This window comes from Gadus macrocephalus, chromosome 21 (genome assembly GCF_031168955.1).
Source record: "Gadus macrocephalus chromosome 21, ASM3116895v1".
NCBI classification, from domain to species: Eukaryota; Metazoa; Chordata; class Actinopteri; order Gadiformes; family Gadidae; genus Gadus; species Gadus macrocephalus.
The window spans coordinates 8,337,111-8,358,624 of record NC_082402.1 but is presented as its reverse complement, the minus strand read 5'-3'; the positions used below and the strand labels follow the sequence as shown (position 1 = coordinate 8,358,624).

Below are 21,514 nucleotides of genomic sequence, written 5' to 3'. Positions count from 1 at the left end.
AGAAATATATCAATATTAGAACATCAGATGTGATTAAAACTACAATGCAAGTCTAAAAGTTGTATTGCGATTTACTTTACATAAAAAGACAGTTTTCTACTGTCATTCCTGTGGAACTGACCTTTGACCCCTCCGGCCGCCCCCTCCCAGAGGCGACCCAGACGGTGCAGGAGCTGCAGCACCCGGGCTCGGAGCTGCCCCTGACCCCCAGCCGGGAGCTGGAGATCAGGAGCCTGAAGAGTGAGATCGACCTCCTCAAGAAGCAGATCGCCGGTCAGTAGATCTCTGCTGCGTCTGGGATTCTCTGGGGAAGCCCTGGACGCTAAAGAGTGAGACGGGGAAATACCGATTCTGTTCTTGCATGAGCCGGGAGTGGTCCGTCAAATTCAAAAGAAACAACGCTTAAACATGAAGAAAGCGACATGGAGAGAAATGAATGTCTACAATCCTTCTCAAACCTTCCAAACCTTTTATAGAACTACAAAGTTGTTTGGTGACAGAGCCGGGGGTGCATAGGTTTGATTTGATCGATGATAAAGTGTGTGTCTGTGTGTGTGTCTCAGACTCGGGCCAGATCGAGAAGCAGCTGGAGGATGTGACCTCGGCCAGGAGGGACATGGACGACTCGTCCAAACACACCAGGAACCTGGAGAAGCAGATCCGGAGCCTGGCCCAGGAGAAGGACGACCTGCACAAGGTACCCCCACACCAGATCAGCATCATCTATCATCTAGTCTGACCGCCTAGGCTGACCGCCTAGGCTGACCGCCTAGTCTGATCGCCTAGTCTGACCGCCTAGTCTGACCGCCTAGTCTGACCGCCTAGTCTGCTTGCTAAGTCTGATCCCCCGTGCCTGTTTGGACCAGGACATGGTGGAGGCCAGTGAGAAGCTCAAGTCCCAGTCCAAGGACCTGAAGGAGGCTCACGGCCAGAGGAAGCTGGCCATGCAGGAGTTCTCGGAGCTCAACGAGAGGCTCACGGACCTCAGGTAACCCGTCGGGTGTTTTGACTATTCTGTATTTCAAGCAATTTCTCTGGAAGCAGTTTTTCCGACGGCAACAGTTTTTCCGACGACGATTTATCTCTTGTTTACGTTCCTCATAGCGGAGGGAAGTTGGGTCGTCTACTTCTTCTTTGTTGATCCAACACTCGCAAGCTATTATTTGAGCTGAGGGGGGAATTTGCGTTTGGGACTGTTAGGGTGTGTGAGTGACCTTCTCCCGGGAACCCCGAATATCCCGAATTCGAAGTTTGGCGACCATTTCCCAACCAACTTTGAACCTTTCAAAATCCAACCTCTTGATTTATTTTCCTGCGTTGCCATGACAGCCCTGTCAGCCCTGTCAGCCCTGTCAGCCCCGTCAGCCCCGTCGGTCCAGGTCTAATCCGTCTCTCTGTGTGCGTCTGGTTGTCCTGCCCCCAGGACGACCAAGCAGCGTCTGGTGCGGCAGCTGCGGGACAAGGAGGAGGAGATGGAGAGCCACGCCCAGAAGGTGGAGGCCCTGCGGCTGGAGGTGCGCAAGGCGGACAGGGCTAAGAAGGAGGTAGAGTAGACCCCCCCCCCCCCCCCCCCCGGCCGCCCCCGTGGTTGCTAATACGATGCCCTACAACACTCCTTCCCTCCATCCCTCTCTCGTGTGTGTGCGTGTGCGTGTGCGTGTGCGTAAACTATTGACTAAAGTGCCGTATGTGTTGTCCATCTGTCTGTCTCTCCAGTCACATGCGTAATATTGACGAATTGTCACCACATTTATTTTACCCAATTCCTTAATATTGATCAACATTGGTCAATATTGAGCTGTTATTGATAGAACTTTGGAATCATCCTCGATTCCCACATGACAATTGTAGGCCGTGAATACAAACAATGGTGTCTAATGTGTGTGTGTGTGTGTGTGTGCGTGTGTCAGCTGGAGATGGTAGCGGAGGTGCAGACGGCCGAGGCCCAGAAGGAGAGGAAGCTGAGGGAGAGGAACGAGCAGTACAGCCGACAGCTGGAGGAGGAGCTGGAGGGATTCAAGGTACACACACAAACGCACACACACACAGACGCACACACACAAACACACACACACACACACACTTTAGAGATTCCTCTAAATTCCTATCTCTCTCTCTCCCCTCTCTCTCCCCCCTCCCTCCCTCTCCCCCCTCCCCCCCCCCCCCCTCCCTCCCTCTCCAGTCCAAGCAGGGCCTGTCCCCGACCACCAGCCCCGGGGACCCCACGGCGGCGGCCTCCTCCCAGGAGGGGGCGGTGCGCCCGCGGGCCGACCTGGAGCAGAAGGTGGGCCACTACGAGGAGGAGCTGGGCCGGCGGGAGACGCAGCACGCCTCGGAGCTCAAGGCGATGCGCAAGGAGCTGCGCGACGGCGAGGGCCAGCACCTGGCACTGCAGAAGGAGATCCTCATGCTGAAGGACAAGCTGGAGAAGACCCGCCGAGAGAGGTAGGGGGGGCTGACCTCTGACCCCTGATGCCGCCTACCGGCCCCCAACCACACCAAGCACCTAGCCCCTTCACCTTTCTTTTGGCAATTTATTTAACCAGGCTATTTGACACAAAGGCCAAGGTAAGGCTTAGCGGCGGCCATCTTGGTTTTCACCACTAGCTGGCTGTGGGGAGTCTAATGTGTTATGTTTCCGTTAAAGGTGATATATTATACCACCAGGTGTGAGTGGGATAATCCCTCAACCACCTCTGAGCAGGTTGAGGTTTCTCCCTGAGGTTGGTTCAATGGTATCATAAAGCTCAGTTTTGGAAGTGTTCAAAGAAGGTTGTTTGAGGTGAGGCGAAACCCACAAAAGAGTCAAAGCGGGTGAGTTATGGGACGTTCTAGCACCTAATTCCCTCTGTTTCCTGTTTTCTCTCCATCGCTACAGTGAAGACAGTTTGAGGTAAATATAGCCACTAGAAGTAGCATAGAGATGTACAAGTCGCACTATACATGTGCATCTTTGTGTTTTTGTGTGCGCCCTGAACCCTTAAAGATCCTAACCCTTATAAATGTATCCAGCAGTCAGTTATCTCACATGAAGAGAAGTTTGGCTTAGTGATACCGGGTTTCACAGCCAGTCTGCCAGAATGCTGATTATTAACAGAAGATATTATGTTTGGGAGAGGTTTTCTATGTGTTGCTGTGCTTGCTGGCACCTTGTGTCCTTCCCGGTAGTAGCATCACATTATTCCTGCTGTGTTGTTTAATCCCCCTGCAGCCTATCGCGTTTATAAAACTGCCTTAATGTGTTTTTGGTCTGAATAACTTTCTGAACATTCTTCCCCCCCCCCCCCGATAACTCCATTTACAAAACAATGTGGTGACCTATGCTATCTCAAATGTCTCATTTTCTCTCTATCTCTCACACACACACACACACACACACACACACACACACACACACACACACACACACACACACACACACACGCGAGTGATCGATGACAAGGATTTCTAAAATGCAATGAATGTTAGATTAATCATCTTGTCACCAAGTATGGAATTTGAGGTTTTAGTTTATCTCAGTGTAGCTAAAGCTAATGTTTATACATAACACAGCACTGGTGGTTTACATATTGAATGATTCACTGGAGGGATCATAGGGGACATTAAGAGTCATACACAGTTTGGATTACAGAAGTTACCGGGAAAACTCTGTAATATGTAATGTAGTATAATGTATCCAGCCTCCAAAGGGTTTTAGAAATAACGTGTGTGTGTGTGTGTGTGTTCTCCACAGCCAAAGCGAGCGAGAGGAGTTTGAGACGGACTCCAAACAGAAGTATGAGAGAGAGCGCGTTCTTCTCACAGAGGAGAACAAGAAGTTAGCCAGCGAGCTGGATAAGGTGAAGAGACCATTAGACTCACTCTCTTTCTCACTGTTTCTTTCTCTTTTTTTCTCTCTCTCTCTCTCTCTCATTCATGTGCACTCACACACAATATTCCTATACGCACGCATGCGAGCGTTCAATGTGTAAATGGGGATGTCGACATTTATATGTGAACACAAACGCATGAACATTCCCTTGAAAAGCCAACTCTTGCTCTCCAGTTCGTTCTCTCTCCTTCTCTCTCTCTCTCTATAATCACAAGCACACAGATGGTGAGTCACAAGTTCAACTGAGCACATGAAATGTAAATGCGCAAACGCACTCACAGTTGAATGTGTGTTTTGGACTGCAGGTCAGGTGGTAGCCCAGATGAGAGAGGGAATACCTGATGATATGTGTGTCACTCTCTCCCGCCTTACCCTGACCTTTTCATCGCTTGCCGCTCTTATTAGTTTTTTTGCTTTCATCCTTTCTTACACACACTCGCAGCCACACTCAGTCACACACATAGTCACACACACAGTCAAACACACAGTCACATACAACCACTCGCACTCCCTTGCCCTCTCTCACACTCCCACTCCCACCTCCACTCACACAAGGAGCCTGACCCTAGCTCAGCCATCGTAGCCCCTACCCAACCAGCCGCCCTCCCCCCGCCTCCCCTCCCTGCTGGTCCGGCCCATCCAGAGCCCTATCTGCTCCGTATTCCTCACACAAACGCACGCTGGTGGAGTGGGGCTCTGGAACGCTCCTCTGTTGTCTTTGGACGCCAGCGGGACAGTGGATACTTGGAGGGTGGAAGTCAGGGCTCTCCCAAGACAAACAAAGCCTCAGATCTGTTATGGAGCGCGGGGGGAGAGAGAGAAGACATGTTATGAAGACATGGAATATAGAAGGATATATTATCTTCATTTATGGGATAATATGATATTTAAAATTGAATCATGGAATATTTAGACATGGAATATTTGGACGTTGAGGGATAAAGACATTAAATATTTAGACAGTGAATTTTTGGGACATGGAATATTAGTAAATGCCATATTGAAAGGGCCAGGTCCATGTCCAGGAAAGGCTATTGGATCACATTTGTGACTTCAGTGTGGATGAGGATCAGTCACCTCACAAAGAGGCGATGTGTGTTTGATTACGCACCCATCCCCATGAGTTCACAATCACAACAATAGGACAGGTGTTGAACGCTGTGAAACAGTCCCAGCGGATTCAAACATGTCTGTATTCATACAATTATAGAATGACCTCACATTACCTACATGTTGTGTACGAAGTCAAGCCATTCTTCTTACTAAACGTTTCCTTTGTGTTTGTCCATCTGTATGTCTGTGTGTGTGTGTGTGTGTGTGTGTGTGTGTGTGTGTGTGTGTGTTCCTGTGTGTGCGCAGCTGTCCGGTATGTTTGAGAAGGTGAGCAGCGCCAGACGGCAGCTGGAGGAGGAGCTGAGGGAGCTGTCCGACAAGAAGGAGAGCGTAGCGCACTGGGAGGCCCAGATCACTGAGATCATCCAGTGGTACGGCACACACACACACACACACACACACACACACACACACACACACACACACACACACACACACACACACACACACACACACACACACACACACACACACACACACACACTGGGAGGCCCAGATCACTGAGATCATCCAGTGGTATGGAGCACGCACGCACGCACGCGCGCGCACACACACAGATCACTGAGATCATCCAGGGGTACCACACACACACACAAACACACACACACTGGCAGGCACAGATCACTGAGATCATCCAGTGGTACGACACACACTCACACACACACATGTACATACATTATATATACTTCCAAACAACATGCAGAATCCCCTAATACATCCAGTACAAACTTGTAGACTTTCCTCCCCAGCCAGCTTGTATAAACCAAAGAATCCGCACAGACGCATGCACGTCTCTGTGCGTGTGTGTTTGTAAACAGGTGGACAAACATTAGGCATTAATGTGAAACACTTGTTCAAACACTAGTACTTAAAGTACTCCAAACAGACTCTACCTTTTGCTGTTGACGGACTGGCATACATAAACCCACTCCTACTCAACTTCTCACACACACAAACTCACACACACATCCATAAACCCACATGCAAGCATCCTCACTAAAGGAAACGCTCAGTGCTGTTAACGTTCAGGCATATTTCTGTGGTCAACACTGCCCCCTAGTTGACATTATTTGGTACTGCAACATAAATGCATACCAGGAAGAGCTTTAATGAGCCTCATGGGTAAAAAAGACCCCTAGCGGTACCAAAGCAAGCAAGTAACAAGTAAGGCTGTCTCCTCTGCAGTGGAAATGTCTTTAAATGCTACAGTGATTTTTATAGAAAGGCTGAATCAACATCACAGTTGACACACACACAGACACACAGACACGCACACTCGTATAGCAAGGCGACAATGTGTTTTGTGTGTTGGGGTCAGCAGCAGTTCATGCAGTAGGCATGGTGGCTAAATATACCAGCCTTGTCTGTACAATACACAAGAGTGTTTATTTGCCTGTTGGCCTGTCTGTCTGGGTTTAATTGATGAGGTAACTCTGTGCAGAGGCGTGGGCGGTCAGATAAACACCCACGTTAAGCTCACTTAAACAGGTTTAGTCTGCTCATGCAAACATGCAGTCTACAAAGACAAGAGTGGACTGTTGTGCAAGGCCAAGGGTTTTACTGCAGGGAAACGTCCCCATGCAACCACTCTGTGTGTGTGTGTGTGTGTTTCTATGACTGTTTATTTGTAACTGTGTGTATGTGCTTGTATTCAAGTGATGAGAAGGAGCTACCTCCAGGCTATTTATTTAATTTAAATAAATGAAATATATTTAATGTGTGTCTTATATTTGTATTTATATATTTAATATAAATGTGTCTGTCTATATACAGGGTGAGTGGTGAGAAGGATGTTCAGGGCTACCTGCAGGATATATCTTTAGTGTATATAATATATATATATCTAACTGTGTGTGTCTATATACAGGTTGAGTGGTGAGAAGGATGCGCGGGGCTTCCTACAGGCTATATATTAAGTGTATATAATATATATTGTGTGTGTATACAGGGTGAGTGATGAGAAGGATGCGCGGGGCTACCTGCAGGCGTTGGCCACCAAGATGACGGAGGAGCTGGAGGGTCTGAGGAACACCAGCCTGGGGGCCCGTGCCACGGTGAGACACACGTGCACACACACGCACACACATCATAGATCATCATCATCACAGTACGCTCATAGGTGGGTACTTGGTTAGGACACGCGTGTCCATAATGTAAATACAAACTTAACGACAACTTTACCTTTTGTCCTTCTCTCTATATCTCCCCCCTCTCTCTCTCTCCCCCGCCCCCCCCTCTCTCCCCCCTCCAGGACATGCCGTGGAAGATGCGTCGCTTCGCCAAGCTGGACATGTCGGCCCGTCTGGAGCTGCAGTCGGCCCTGGACGCTGAGATCAGGGCCAAGCAGGGCATCCAGGATGAGCTCAACAAAGTCAAGGCCTCTAACATCTCCACCGAGTGGTACGTATACCCTACTTTACTCGCTCTGTGTCTTCGTGTCTGTCTGTATTTACCTCTGTCTCTCGGTCTATATCTCAAATAAATTGAAAAGAGCTTTATGTCCACGCAAACTATCTCTCCCTCTCGCTTTGTCGCTCTGTTGCTCTGTCTCTCTCCGTTGCTCTCTCTGTGTCTATCTGTGTGTGTCTGTCTGTCTCTCGCTCTCTGTCTATCACTATTTGTTTCTCTCTGTCTGTCTCTCTCTGCCAATCACTATTTGTGTCTCTGTCTGTCTCTCGCTCTCTGTCTCTTACTATTTGTGTCTCTCTGTCTGTCTCTTACTATTTGTGTCTCTCTGTCCCTCATACTCGTTGATTCTCTGTTTAAGTCTCTATGTCCTCTCTCTTCTGTTCAGAGAAAAGTAAAAAATGCCAAGCTAATTCTACCAATGTTCGCTCTGCTAGCTTATTAGCAAGCTAAAGCACCTAATGTGTGCTGCCCGGTTCATTAGCTTGCTAGCATGCTACAACGGCCATTTTCCACAAACTTTTCTCTCACCATAAAGACAATTTCTTGAATTATTAGCATTATTAATGTATTATTATGTGCTTTCATAAACAATGCCTACAGCAAAGCTCTGTCCAAATGTGTGTGTAACGGTTTTGTCACCCCCCCTCCCCAGTAAACTACAGGAGGTGGAGAACAGGAACCAGGACCTGCTGTCTGAGATCGACCGCCTGAAGAAGGAGACGGAGGAGATGAGGCTGCGCAGGGGTGAGCCCCCTTTATGTCACCTTTAGGGCCCTCATGGGACCGGAATCACAGGGGAAGACGAGGCGACCATTGAGAAAATAGTTGAATATTGAATAATGTTGCTTTGAAACGTGTCATTTGATAAACATTGTGATATCACAGCGTGTTAGGCATACCAATCTTTGTTAATTGATTGTTTTACTAACATAATCTCTCTAAATCAGGGAAATGTTTTAATATCTTTTAAAGGGGAGTGGTCCCACTTGTCTATTCTCTCATTTAAGGGAGTACTGATTCTTACAAATATTGGGAAAAGGTTTTACATCACCTCTGTTTCCGCGATGGGTTGAACTATTGACATATTTTGTCTGAGTTCAACTCCCGGACCAATAACATCTATTGTCCAACTTTTGTATTTTTTTTTGCAGAAGTAGATAGATGTTGCAGACAGCCATTTTGTGTGGCGGATTTCCCTTTAATTTACTTTTTTCATTTCTGTTAATGCATGTGTTTGATCGTAGCCTCTTCTAATCCTATGTATTTTATAATTGTTTGTATTGCCAGGAGTTAAACACCAAGATTCCCAGAATTCCTTCCTGGCGTTCCTTAACGCCCCCACCTCAGCGCTGGATCAGTTCGATGTAAGTTCCAGACAGTAACCCCAACTACTGCAAACTGTAATATTAATCCAATCGTTCTTTCATCACATATCAAAACATATCCAACTTACTGTCGGATATTGTGTAAATACTGTGATTCAGAGTACTTTTATAAAGCTGGTATTTATTACAAACGTATCCAACTTAGAAACAGTCTTTATTAACCACTGAGTTCAAACATGACTTGTTTCTTTTATAGTTCCCTGAGCTGCATTAGTTCCATCTTAAATCATTTATTGATTATAATTTCATTTTTTTTGGCCTCCAGTACTTCTTTTAGTACTCAGTACTCAGTACTGCATCTCCATTTGGTTTGACGTATTTGACATATGATTTTGTCCTCCATTTATTTCATATCGTTCTGTTGTCGTTGTTTTTCTTCTCACTCTGTGGTGCATCAGGACTCGTTCTCGTCCTCCTCTTCTTCTTTAGTAGAGTTTTGGGAAGACGTAAGTTAAATCCCAGAGGTCAATAGGTCGTTCTGTGTGTGGTCCTAGCTGTAGCAGTACCCTGTAGAAGCGCTGTCAACGTTTAGACTAATTGTTTCTGTCTGTGTGAGAGAAAATGTGAGCGAGGAAAGGAGAGGCTGTATGTGTTACTGTGTTTTGTGTGAGTGAGAGAGAAAGAGACTATGTCTGTGTGTGTGCTCAAACTGCTCATAGCTAGGAGCTGAGCCGAGCAGCCGCAGTTGGTAGTGCCCGATAGCATGTGGCTGTCTTGTTGTGTTTCATCCCGTCATTATGATAGTCAGTGTTCTCCCTGTTTGGCTCATGTCGCTAATGCTAGCCCTTGGCTCCCTACATAAGCAGTGATTTACTCCGAAGAAGCTCAATGAGCTAAATGTTGGAAAAATCATCGTGACGCACTGCCCAAGTGTTAAAGAAAAGGAGAAGAAAGAAGAAAAATATCAAGTTTCTGATTTTAAACCTAGTATCAGACTGGTATCCAAAACTAGACGTGTATGCTACTATCCTGTATTTCCTCAAGGTCCACTTTGAACTCATTGCATTTAACACATACTGTACAAACACATTTTTAATGCACAATAAAATAACCAAAATAAAAATCCATCTGCTTTAGAGAATAGAATGCACGAGAAAAATTCAAGACTTTTCGCATCAAACCTTCCTGCGGTGGCCTTTTACAAAAGGTCCTCCTCTCTCCCTGAACTCTGTCTGGATGTTGTTGGCCGCCATTTTCCTTTTTTCTAATATTCAAACTTCTCTCTCTCCGTCTTCTTCCCCGCAAAGCGCTCGCCCTCCGTCGGCCCGAGTAGCAAAGGCAGACGTGTAAGCACCCAACCCCCTGTTCTGTCATCGCTGTTGTCACTTCCCCCGACACACACACACACACACACACACACACACACACACACACACACACACACACATATACACATACGAACACACACACACACGCCCTACATCTTCTTTTTTTGTGTACCCCTGTCGCATGTATGTGTGCTTCCGCATGGTTTGCAAATACAAAAATGATAATATATATACGTGCAGCTTGCTTGTTTTTTGTTTTTGGGAGGAAAAACGTAAGACATTGTGGTTATGAAAATGCAGAAGAGAAGATGTCCGCCTAAAAGCTTCAAGTTGCTCTGAGCTTCATGGGGCTTGTTGCTGTGTTTGTGTTTTTGTTTGTTTGTTGGCTATAAAGTGTCTCTGTGGCGTTCTAACGTACACCCCGTGGCGTCTGAAACCAACCACACTCCCAGAGGGATGTGTTCTTTGTCGTTGTGCGGTCAAACAGATTAACTTTATTTGTTGGTTTCCGGTGGTGTCTGAAGTCCGGTGGTGGATGCTTTGTGATATTAAAACATAAGTGTTTTTTTCCTGTCCTTGTGGAGTGTCCCCTGGTTTCATATCATGGAGGAATAACCTGAAACTCTTATTTTATCTATTTTTTTCGCCTCTTAAATGAGTCCCTCTCCTCATTTCCTCCTTCTGTCAGTTGCTGATGTGTTCTGTTCTCCTCCTCCTCCTCCTCCCTGGTTCTCCTCTCTCTCAGGTGGACTCTGTGGATAACTTCACCCCCTCCAACACTCCATCCCGGGAAGATGACTCCAAATCCCACCTCAAGTCTCGCTCCCGCTCCCCTTCCATGGCCAGTGACCTGGAGCCCATTGAGGTCGGAGTAAATACTGGTTACCATTTAATGTTCAATATCATATGCTTTGACTCAATTGACTTGCAGTGATTTTAGATGTTATTGAGGAGCAGGTAGGGGTTTGGGGCATCTTGCTCGGGGATGCCTTCAGGTAGACGGCGGACATTGGGGTTTGAACCCATATAACATGAGGGTACAGAATGAATTGAGCCTTTTGCAGTCTCTTCACTTCAACATGGCAACATTGAAGTTGTCCTCGGTGTTCTGTTACACTAGACAATTGAAATGAACCAGAAACACATTAACCTCTTTGTTTCCTGTGTCTGTTTTACAGTTGATAGACCACTCGCCTCGCTCCGGCCAGACGCCCACTCTACGGTCTGGGGGCTACGGTAGCATCGGACGCTCCTCGCCCAAGGTGAGGCCCACCCCGTCACCGTAGAAACGCAAAACAAATTAATATTAGAAAAATAAAATGGCGGCCGACAATATCAAAACAGATTTGGGGTTGGCACTATAAGCACTATACTATCCTGCCCACGTTGGTCATAGACAGTATATTATATGTTATGGTTATATACCCGTCCCCATCCCATGTTAACCCTGCTGCTTCCTCTCCGCAGCCCAAAGCCCACCAGTTTGTGGTGAAGTCCTTCAACACGCCCACCAAGTGCAACCAGTGCACCTCCCTGATGGTGGGCCTGAAGCGCCAGGGCTGCACCTGCGAAGGTAAGGAGAAGGAGGAGGAGGAGGGGGAGGGGGAGGGAGCAGGGGCTGCTGGAGTAGAGAGGGGGGGGGGGGAGAGAGAGAAGGGGGAGGGGAGGGAGCAGGGGCTGCTGGAGTAGAGAGAGGGAGGGGGGGAGAGAGAAGGGGGAGGGGAGGGAGCAGGGGCTGCTGGAGTAGAGAGAGGGAGGGGGGGGAGAGAGAAGGGGGAGGTGGCGGAGGTCAAAGAGCGGGACGAGAGAGAAAGGGGGGAGGTGGAGGAGAGGAAGAGCGATCTTGACCTATATTATAGATGTAGGTCAAGAACTGATGCCTGAAATATAACCAGGGTACAGAACAATGGACATCTCACTACCTTGAGCTTTTGGGGTTAAAAAAGTTGCATTCCTCTTGTCCTCGTATCCCTTCAATGTCACAGTAGTCCTAACACGAAACAAGATGGCCGTGTCTGTCTGCAGTTGAAGCTGTCATCTTGTGTTCTTTATTTCCATTCGACGCCTGCCTGTTCTACACAGCGAGTACGTAGGGCTTTCACTACCTGGAACCCATGTTCACTTCTCCCGTCTTCCCCTTCTCCTCCTCCTCTAGTGTGTAACTTCTCCTGCCACGTGACGTGTGCCGACAAGGCCCCGGCCGTATGCCCGGTCCCCCAGGACCAGACCAAGGGGCCCCTGGGCATCGACCCCCAGAGGGGCATCGGCACCGCCTACGAGGGCCATGTGAGGGTAGGTCATCCTGCGTGGGCCCCTACCCAAGGCCCTGGCCTCCTTTTGGTTTTGTTTAACTTGATTTAACTGTGTGTGTGTGTGTGTGTGTGTGTGTGTGTGTGTGTGTGTGTGTGTGTGTGTGTGTGTGTGTGTGTGTGTGTGTGTGTGCAATTCTATGTCCCAATCTCCCCCGAGTCTGCCTGTATTAAGTTAAAAAAAAGATGGGTATCTCTACTGCAGTGTATTTATATACAATACTCTATGAAGTAGTTCATCTACACATTAAAATACTCTCTATGTTCCTGTATGAATCGACACATAAGGTACTGTCTATCTACTGTATTTGAGGTACTCTAAATACAAAAGTACTGTGTTTATCTTTATTAAGTACTGTATATATTGCGTACTCTCCACGCTTTAAGTACTCAGTCCATCTATATGAAGTGCTCCGTATCAAGTACCAGGGCCACATCTACATGGGTATGTGTATCTATATAAAGCACTGTACATGCTGAGGTCCCCTCTGTGTGTGCCTATATCAGGTCCCCAAGCCCACAGGGGTGAAGAAGGGCTGGCAGAGGGCCATGGCGGTGGTGTGCGACTTCAAGCTGTTCCTGTACGAGCTGGGGGAGGGCAAGGCGACCCTGCCCAGCGTGGTGGTCAGCCAGGTCATCGACATGAGGTGAGAGAGGACTACAACTCCCAAGATCCTCCTCCTCCCTCTGGAATTGAAATACAATTCCCAGAAATCATAATTGAATGTACAGGAATTTAAATGTAATTTCAAGCGTACCGGTAATTTCCATAAAAATCCCTCATTCCACAAAGTAGGCCGGAAATTGAATTTCTGAAAATGCAATTAGGAAAATCACATTTTCATTGAGTTGGTGTTTCTTGCGAACAAGGTGACATTGATGCATACGTCAACCTGGGTGTGAACCATTTTCTCGTTTTTTTCACCAGAGACGAGGAGTTTTCCGTCAGCCCAGTGTTGGCCTCAGATGTCATCCACGCCAACCGCAAGGACATCCCCTGCATCTTCAGAGTAAGTCCCCTATCTGCTTCTGTAAGTCAAGTCTACTCTGTCTCAGAGACGACTAATGCACCTTCAGAGTAAGTCCCCTTAACTAGCTTGAATTCAGGTTCCCTCTGTCTCGAAGATGACAAAGCCACCGTCCAGAGAAAGTCCCCTCATCTAGCTTCCACAAGTGAAGTTAGCTCAGTATGTCAGATGACTTTTAGTGAATAGTCCCAATGTCATGTCGTTGGGACATGTTCTATGGAATATTAAAAAGGAGCTCTTATACGGAAGTAACGCAATCAAATATGATGATTATTATTATTATATTGCCTGATCCAAAAAATATAGATAGAGACAGATATTTGAACACACCACAAGACAGCATATCCACGTCCATTACCCATCTCGGGAATCTAGGGCCCCCTTCGGAACATAACCTTTGACCTCCGCTCCCGTGCCCCCTCCAGGTGACGGCGTCGCAGCTGTCCCCGACGACCAGCCACAAGCCGTCCATCCTGATGCTGGCCGACAGCGACCAGGAGCGCAACAAGTGGGTGGGGCTTCTGAGCGAGCTGCACCGCATCCTGAAGAAGAACAAGCTGAAGGAGCGCTTCGTCTACGTCCCCAAGGAGGCCTACGACTCCACCCTGCCGCTCATCAAGACCACCCAGAGCGCCACCATCATCGGTAGGCATGAGGACGCACACACACACGCACGCACGCACGCACGCACGCACGCACGCACGCACGCACACGCACACACCGTGTATGTGTGCGACCCTGGACACACTATGATTAGTATTGATCCTGAATCAATCTAAGTATACCGTAAGCTATAGACAGGAGCATGTAATACCCTATGCTCCTACGCTTGTAAAATGGAGGCGGTTGTTGTGATGTGTACGCGGTGACTATTATATATATATATATATATATATATATATATATATATATAACAAGCGATCTGTAATCTGCTCATTTGGACCGTATTACACAGACACTGACCTCTCGTGCCCTAAGCTGGCCTACATAAGATGACTCCAACCTACTGCTCATTGCTCTGATACGTCCTCCCAACCAAGAACACTATTTTTACATCTCATTATCTTGCGCTCTCCTGCCCCCTCACTCGATTCCAAGGAAAGCGGTTGGCTTTAATAAGCTCAGATCTGTTCAGTACTGAAACTACAACTCCTGGTCAGAACATTACATGTCGGTTTCTTGAATTGTCTTGTCTTGGAAGCTAAACAACTCACTCTTTTTTTTTTTTTGCACGCTTCCAGATCACGAGCGTGTTGCCCTTGGCAACGAGGAAGGCCTGTATGTCATCCATGTTACCAAAGATGGTGAGAACCACCTGGCAATACGTCTGTCTCCATTATTCCATTATTCTGTTCTGATGTCCAATTTGTGACTCCTAATTCAATGTCCTAATGATTAATTACTCCTTATCTCCTTCTCACCCCATTTCCTCCTCTCAACCCTTCCTTTCATCTTGTCTTGCTTCCTCTCACTCTCTCTCTCTCTTTATTTTTTCTCTTTCCCCCCCCCCCCCCCACGACAGAGATCATCCGTGTGGGCGACAACAAGAAGGTGCACCACATCGACCTGATTGGCCAGGAGCAGCTGCTGGCCGTCATCTCGGGGCGCAACCGCCACGTGCGCCTCTTCCCCACGCAGGCGCTGGACGGCCGGGAGACGGACTCCTTCAAGCTGCCGGAGACCAAGGGCTGCCAGGCGCTGGTGTCGGGCCCCGTGCGCGGCGGCTCCGTCACCTGCCTCTGCGTGGCCATGAAGAGGCAGGTCATCTGCTACGAGGTGAGCGGGGGGCGGGGCTCAGTGGAGACAGGGTGCTCGCTGCAGGTTGTGTTGGGTTTTGAGTGGGGATCCCACTCGGATCTTTTGAATCTATTTTCTTTCTCTGTTCTTGCTTGATTTGTTTCTTTACTTGATGCTTTTGTTACTTTTCTTTTGTCTTATTTTTTTTCGCAGTAATTTAAAAATATATATATTTTTTTCCAATCTTTATTCTGTTTATTTTCTTCTTTCTTTGCTTCTTCTCAGCCTTCTTTCGCTATTTTCTTGTTCCTTTTTTAATATTTTACAATGGATTAAATTGCTCTTTATCAGTTTCTTTATTTCCTCCACTATTTTTCTCTCTTGTGTTATCCCCTACTTGCTGCTTGCTACATGCTACATGCTATGCTACATGCTACGCCCTGAGCCTGGAGGCTCTAACGTGTCTCTCCTGTCCAGGTGAACAAGAGCAAGTCTCGGCACCGCCGGGTGAGGGATCTGCAGGCCCCGGGCCACGTCCAGTGGATGGGTCTGCTCAACGAGCGCCTCTACGTGGGCTACCAGGCCGGCTTCACCCGCTACAGGTAACCCACGACCAGGAGTCAACTGTCCTGAGCCTAGCTTACTTTAGCTTAGCTTAGCGTATCTTGGTTTGGTGTGGGTTAGCTCTGCATTGATTTGTTTTCCCTGTTTATAATGCAGGTAAATAACTACTGGTAGTCAGAAGAACCAGTCACATCTTGTCTTATTTATATTAAGCTTAGCTTGGTTAAGTTTAGTCTAGCTTTGCTGAGCTATTCTTATCTTAGAATAGCTTTATAACCAGCATTGTAACAAACCCTCGGGACACAACCTCAGGTCCCTGTAAAATCCGGTTTCCATGTCCGTCTGCCTCTCTCGGACCTCTGACGTTGTCCCTCCACCCCCTCCATCGCCCCCCACCAACAGTGTCCATGGCGACCACTCTCCGGTCAGCCTGCTGCACCCTGACGACCAGACGCTGGCCTTCATCGCTCAGGACGGCCTGGACTCGCTGTGCGCCGTGGAGATCTCCAGCAAGGAGCTGCTGCTGTGCTTCAGCGCCATCGGCCTCTACGTCGACTCCCAGGGCCGCCGCTCCCGGCAGCAGGAGCTCATGTGGCCCGCCACGCCCAACGCCGCCTGTGAGTGGCTGTGACCCCAGAACCCCGGTCTCACCGGAAGCAGGAAGTGCATCGGGAAACTAATCGCCTTTAAGGGTTATTTATGATTGGACGTCGACGCAAGGCAAGGGGGTTTACGGACCAATTGCGTCCTTGCGGACCCTCCTTGCGTCCACCCAAAGGGCCTGACGTGCTCATCACAAAAAACTGTAACCTTGTGTCGAGGCGACGCAGCAGTAAGGGCTGTGATTGGTCCGCTAACTAAAACCAGACGCAGAACCCAAACAGATCACGACTGCGTCGAGGCGACTGCATGTGATGGTCATTACGTAATGGTCCTTACGTAATGGTCACTACGTTGAGTCGACGTCCAACCATAACTAAGCCTTTAGGAGAGACTGACGCCACCAAGATTGTCATTTGATGGTTGTATTGGTAAAGGCGTTGCCTTAAGGCAGTGACGATCTTAAAAGGCTTCACAGACCCACGTTATTCTACACACCCACTAACCGTCATCAACATATGCATCATACTCACACCTTTAAATCCCCTTTATACCTGTGAATCACACCTTTACCTTTGAGATACATCAGTACCTGTGAATACACCTATACTTTTGAACTTCACACCTACCTGTGAAAGACACATGTGCTGTGTATTTACACTGGCAGAACAGGAGAGCAATCTTCTGAAACAACAGAACACATGCCAAAACAAGCCTTGATTTGCTTTCATTACATTGCGAAATGTCTAAAATGAGCAGTCTATTGCTGTGGGCAATGCTGCTCAACAGCAAAACATGAGCACATACAGTAGTCCTATTTAAAACCAGCTCTGCCACTTCTCATTCTTCCTCCATCCCATAATGACAAAGGGTTGTTGTGTTCCCCCCGGCAGGCTTCAACGCCCCCTACCTGTCTGTGTACAGCGAGAACGCCGTGGACGTGTTTGACGTCAACACAATGGAGTGGATACAGACCATGCCTCTGAAGAAGGTCAGTACTGTGTGGAGCCGCCAGTCATTGTTAAAGTGTAACCCTAGCAGGACCAGAACCAAACCGCAGGGACAGCGCCCTCTAGGATGAACCACGGGTAACTGCAATGATTACCTCTAGCCTATATCTACAGTGTTTGTAAATGCATCAGGTTCACCGAGAGTTCAACTAGACTCCGCTCCTACGCACTTATTGTTTGTTGTACATCCTGGCACTTAATATACACACTTATTGTATGTCGTACTTAGTTAAAGTTCTAAGTTCTGTAGCATCTTATCCTAGCTATCTTTGTTGCATACAGGGAATGGGTTAACCTAGCTATTGTTACTGCTTTGCACCTGGTTCTAAGAAAATCCTTTCTGTACCGACAGAGATTTATTGGTTCACCTTCTTCTGACAAATGTACTTATTGTAAGTCGCTTTGAATAAAAGCGACTGCTAAATTCCCTAAATGTTAATGTAAATGTAAATCAGGTGCTTTGTTTGGTTAGTCTTGATCAATTCTGGGTTGTGTGATAATGTCGAAGCTTCTGCACAGGTTAAAGGTCGAGGTTTAGCATACCAGCACCTTCTTGAATAAACCCTATAATGTATCGTAGTAGGATATAGCGTAACGCTGAGCGCCTCTTCCTGTGGCGGCGGCTAGGTGCGACCTCTGAACGTGGACGGCTCCCTGAACCTGCTGGGCTTGGAGACGGTCAGGCTCATCTACTTCAGGAACAAGACGGCGGGTAAGCGCTCTGAAAGCCCTGCAGTACTCTGTGTTCGAATGAGAGGCCATTTTGTTTTACCGCACGTCAACGGTCTGTTAATGCTGGGGGTAACTCCTGATTGATAGGGTATCTAAGGTGTAAGGATAATGCTAACACTAGTTTTTACTTCCTATAGAACTATATAGGATAGTATAGTGTAGTGGTTAGGTTTGTTCGATCCCCAAGTGTCCAAAGCATAACTTTCTGGCATCCTCAAGCCAAATATCGAACCCCTACCTGATCTTTAATTTGATGTGTCCAGAATTCCCTTGATTCTTGAAGTCACACTTTTACTAAAAAGCGTCTGCTATGACCTAGTACATTTTTCAATATATATTCAATATATAGATATTTAAATCTACAGTCAACCTAAATGATCCTAAACCATTCCAACATCCTGAACACAGTTCCTCTCCTCCGCGCTGACTGTATGTGTGATAAGCGTTGCCTACCAGACGCTTGGTGCTGGCGATGTGTCGCGGAGGGTGACGAGCTGTGTGTTGCGCTACACAGAGGGCGATGAGCTGGTGGTCCCGGAGACGTCAGACAACAGCAGGAAGCAGCTGGTGCGCAGCATGAACAACAAGCGGCGCTTCTCCTTCAGGGTCCCAGAGGAGGAGCGCCTGCAGCAGCGGAGGTTAGCCTAGCGCACGCGGCTACGCTAGAGGGCTGGCGCCCAGTTAGCCTAGCGCACGCGGCTAAGCTAGAAGGCTGGCGCCCGGTCACGCTACACCTGCCATGCATGACACGGGGAATAACTTAGACCTTGCAATATACACTGTACATGCTAGGTACTTTCCGTATTGGACACTAGAAACGTCATAGTATACTACTGCATAATATTCACAGTACTGCTCAATATAGCCCTTTGCACTGAAGCCTCACAGCGTACTATTATTTATAGGGTTTATAGGATATAGAATGTAGGATGTTTTTGTGTAAATAGGCAGCGTGTAGACTCGATATGATTCACATGTCTTAATATATAACATCCCCTTCTTTATTACGTCACACACACGCACGCACACAGAATGAACACATTGTGTAAACAGTGCACATTACAAACAATCAGAGTATATTGTTGTGAACACAGTTTATAATTGAACCCCAACATTGGAGCAGATAGAGTCAAAGTTGCCACGCCGCTGCATGGCCTAGATACTGCAATACTGTGACCTCGGGGCTTATCAGGAAGAATCGGTGCTCCATCTCCTCTCTAGTCCCTGTTGAATAGAGCCCCGTTCTGGTCGACTGACCTGCTGCAGGCACACTCACCCTTTTCTACACACTTATCACCTCAATAAGCCCTCTGACGCGCACTGCTGCACCTATTATGGGACACGGGACCAGAGAGAGAGAGAGAGAGAGATTGTGTGTTTTTAAGCGACATTTTGCCCATTTGGTGTTTTGTATTCCGTGACTTGTTTTGAATTACGTACACAAAGTGGATCTAATGGTAGGGTAGGCATTTTTTGGTCTTCGTTGAAATTCTCTCCTCACACGCACTCAATTCTCCATATGCGTGTTACTAGGGAGATGTTGCGAGACCCAGAGATGAGGAGCAAGCTGATCTCCAACCCAACCAACTTTAACCACGTGGCTCACATGGGACCAGGAGACGGGATCCAGATCCTCAAAGACCTGCCCATGGTACACACACACACGCACACACGCACGCACGCACACACACACACACATACTCAAAGCACGCTCTCACATGCACACGGCACACTCATAGATACACACTTCTATAGAGAAGAACACAAACACACACACAGTAAATACTTGCATGGATTGACATGAATCCATGACCACACAGTTAAACAAGCAAACACACAACACAGACAGCACATGTTGTGCTATAGTATCAACCTGGAGTGTGCGACTGTTCACCAATCACAGCGCGTATGTGTGTGAGTGCGCGTCAATGCACCCTCCTCACCCCTGCCCCCGTTGCATGTTGTGTGTGTCCTGTGTCTGTGTGTGTGCGTCCCGTGTGCGTGTCTAAACCAGAACGTGCGTGTTCAGGAGAACCGGGCGGGGTTCAGCGGCTCCGTCAGCATCCCCTCCATCACCAAGAACCGGGCGGAGCCGGGCCGCTCCATGAGCGCCAGCAGTGGGCTGGGCATCCGTAAGTACTATAGACAGGACCGCCTCCTCCAGACTATAGACAGTACCCTCCTCCTCCAGACTATAGACAGGACCCTCCTCCTCCAGACTATAGACAGGACCCTCCTCCTCCAGACTATAGACAGGACCCTCCTCCTCCAGACTATAGACAGGACCCTCCTCCTCCAGACTATAGACAGGACCCTCCTCCTCCAGACTATAGACAGGACCCTCCTCCTCCAGACTATAGACAGGACCCTCCTCCTCCAGACTATAGACAGGACCCTCCTCCTCCAGACTATAGACAGGACCCTCCTCCTCCAGACTAGACAGGACCCTCCTCCTCCAGACTATAGACAGGACCCTCCTCCTCCAGACTATAGACAGGACCCTCCTCCTCCAGACTATAGACAGGACCCTCCTCCTCCAGACTATAGACAGGACCCTCCTCCTCCAGACTATAGACAGGACCCTCCTCCTCCAGACTATAGACAGTACCCTCCTCCTCCAGACTATAGACAGGACCGCCTCCTCCAGACTATAGACAGGACCGCCTCCTCCAGACTATAGACAGGACCCTCCTCCTCCTCCAGACTATAGACAGGACCCTCCTCCTCCAGACTATAGACAGGACCCGCCTCCTCCAGACTATAGACAGGACCGCCTCCTCCAGACTATAGACAGGACCGCCTCCTCCAGACTATAGACAGTACCCTCCTCCTCCAGACTATAGACAGGACCCGCCTCCTCCTCCAGACTAGACAGTACCCTCCTCCTCCAGACTATAGACAGGACCCGCCTCCTCCTCCAGACTATAGACAGTACCCGCCTCCTCCAGACTATAGACAGGACCCGCCTCCTCCTCCAGACTATAGACAGGACCCGCCTCCTCCTCCAGACTATAGACAGGACCCTCCTCCTCCAGACTATAGACAGGACCCTCCTCCTCCAGACTATAGACAGGACCCTCCTCCTCCAGACTATAGACAGGACCCTCCTCCTCCAGACTATAGACAGTACCGCCTCCTCCAGACTATAGACAGGACCCTCCTCCTCCAGACTATAGACAGGACCCTCCTCTGTCAGACTATAGACAGGACCCTCCTCCTCCAGACTATAGACAGGACCCTCCTCCTCCAGACTATAGACAGGACCCTCCTCTGTTAGACTATAGACTACAGACTATAGCCAGTACCCTCCTCTGTTAGACTATAGACGGTACCCTCCTCTATTTAACATGGTCCAGACTATAGACAGTACCGACCCATAATTTAACATGGACCAGATTATACAAAGTAGCGACCCCTAACTTTACATGCTACAGTACTGACCCCTTACCATCCACTATAGTTTATGTACTAATCTATTGTTTGTTATA

General features: G+C 48.1%; 1 protein-coding gene across 10 annotated transcripts in view; it reads left to right on the top strand.

Moving 5' to 3' along the window:
- Positions 1 to 21,514, top strand: part of cdc42bpab (CDC42 binding protein kinase alpha (DMPK-like) b) — a 74,810-nt gene that overhangs the window by 45,629 nt on the left and 7,667 nt on the right. For 2 of the 10 annotated variants that reach the window (XM_060041716.1, XM_060041721.1), the window contains exons 12-42: positions 151 to 273; positions 564 to 697; positions 867 to 988; positions 1,424 to 1,544; positions 1,911 to 2,021; positions 2,183 to 2,445; positions 2,879 to 2,893; positions 3,734 to 3,839; positions 5,231 to 5,355; positions 6,933 to 7,038; positions 7,236 to 7,384; positions 8,046 to 8,137; positions 8,681 to 8,757; positions 9,177 to 9,224; positions 10,026 to 10,064; positions 10,792 to 10,911; positions 11,225 to 11,308; positions 11,514 to 11,619; positions 12,202 to 12,338; positions 12,863 to 13,002; positions 13,284 to 13,365; positions 13,809 to 14,028; positions 14,625 to 14,687; positions 14,906 to 15,159; positions 15,598 to 15,722; positions 16,087 to 16,301; positions 17,178 to 17,275; positions 17,922 to 18,006; positions 18,541 to 18,664; positions 19,560 to 19,677; positions 20,041 to 20,158. In XM_060041716.1, the coding sequence (XP_059897699.1) occupies positions 151 to 273; positions 564 to 697; positions 867 to 988; positions 1,424 to 1,544; positions 1,911 to 2,021; positions 2,183 to 2,445; positions 2,879 to 2,893; positions 3,734 to 3,839; positions 5,231 to 5,355; positions 6,933 to 7,038; positions 7,236 to 7,384; positions 8,046 to 8,137; positions 8,681 to 8,757; positions 9,177 to 9,224; positions 10,026 to 10,064; positions 10,792 to 10,911; positions 11,225 to 11,308; positions 11,514 to 11,619; positions 12,202 to 12,338; positions 12,863 to 13,002; positions 13,284 to 13,365; positions 13,809 to 14,028; positions 14,625 to 14,687; positions 14,906 to 15,159; positions 15,598 to 15,722; positions 16,087 to 16,301; positions 17,178 to 17,275; positions 17,922 to 18,006; positions 18,541 to 18,664; positions 19,560 to 19,677; positions 20,041 to 20,158 (3,720 nt within the window). The remainder of the gene's footprint in view (positions 1 to 150; positions 274 to 563; positions 698 to 866; positions 989 to 1,423; positions 1,545 to 1,910; positions 2,022 to 2,182; positions 2,446 to 2,878; positions 2,894 to 3,733; positions 3,840 to 5,230; positions 5,356 to 6,932; positions 7,039 to 7,235; positions 7,385 to 8,045; positions 8,138 to 8,680; positions 8,758 to 9,176; positions 9,225 to 10,025; positions 10,065 to 10,791; positions 10,912 to 11,224; positions 11,309 to 11,513; positions 11,620 to 12,201; positions 12,339 to 12,862; positions 13,003 to 13,283; positions 13,366 to 13,808; positions 14,029 to 14,624; positions 14,688 to 14,905; positions 15,160 to 15,597; positions 15,723 to 16,086; positions 16,302 to 17,177; positions 17,276 to 17,921; positions 18,007 to 18,540; positions 18,665 to 19,559; positions 19,678 to 20,040; positions 20,159 to 21,514) is intronic. The other 8 variants (XM_060041717.1, XM_060041724.1, XM_060041727.1 and 5 more) reach the window with 6 other exon arrangements.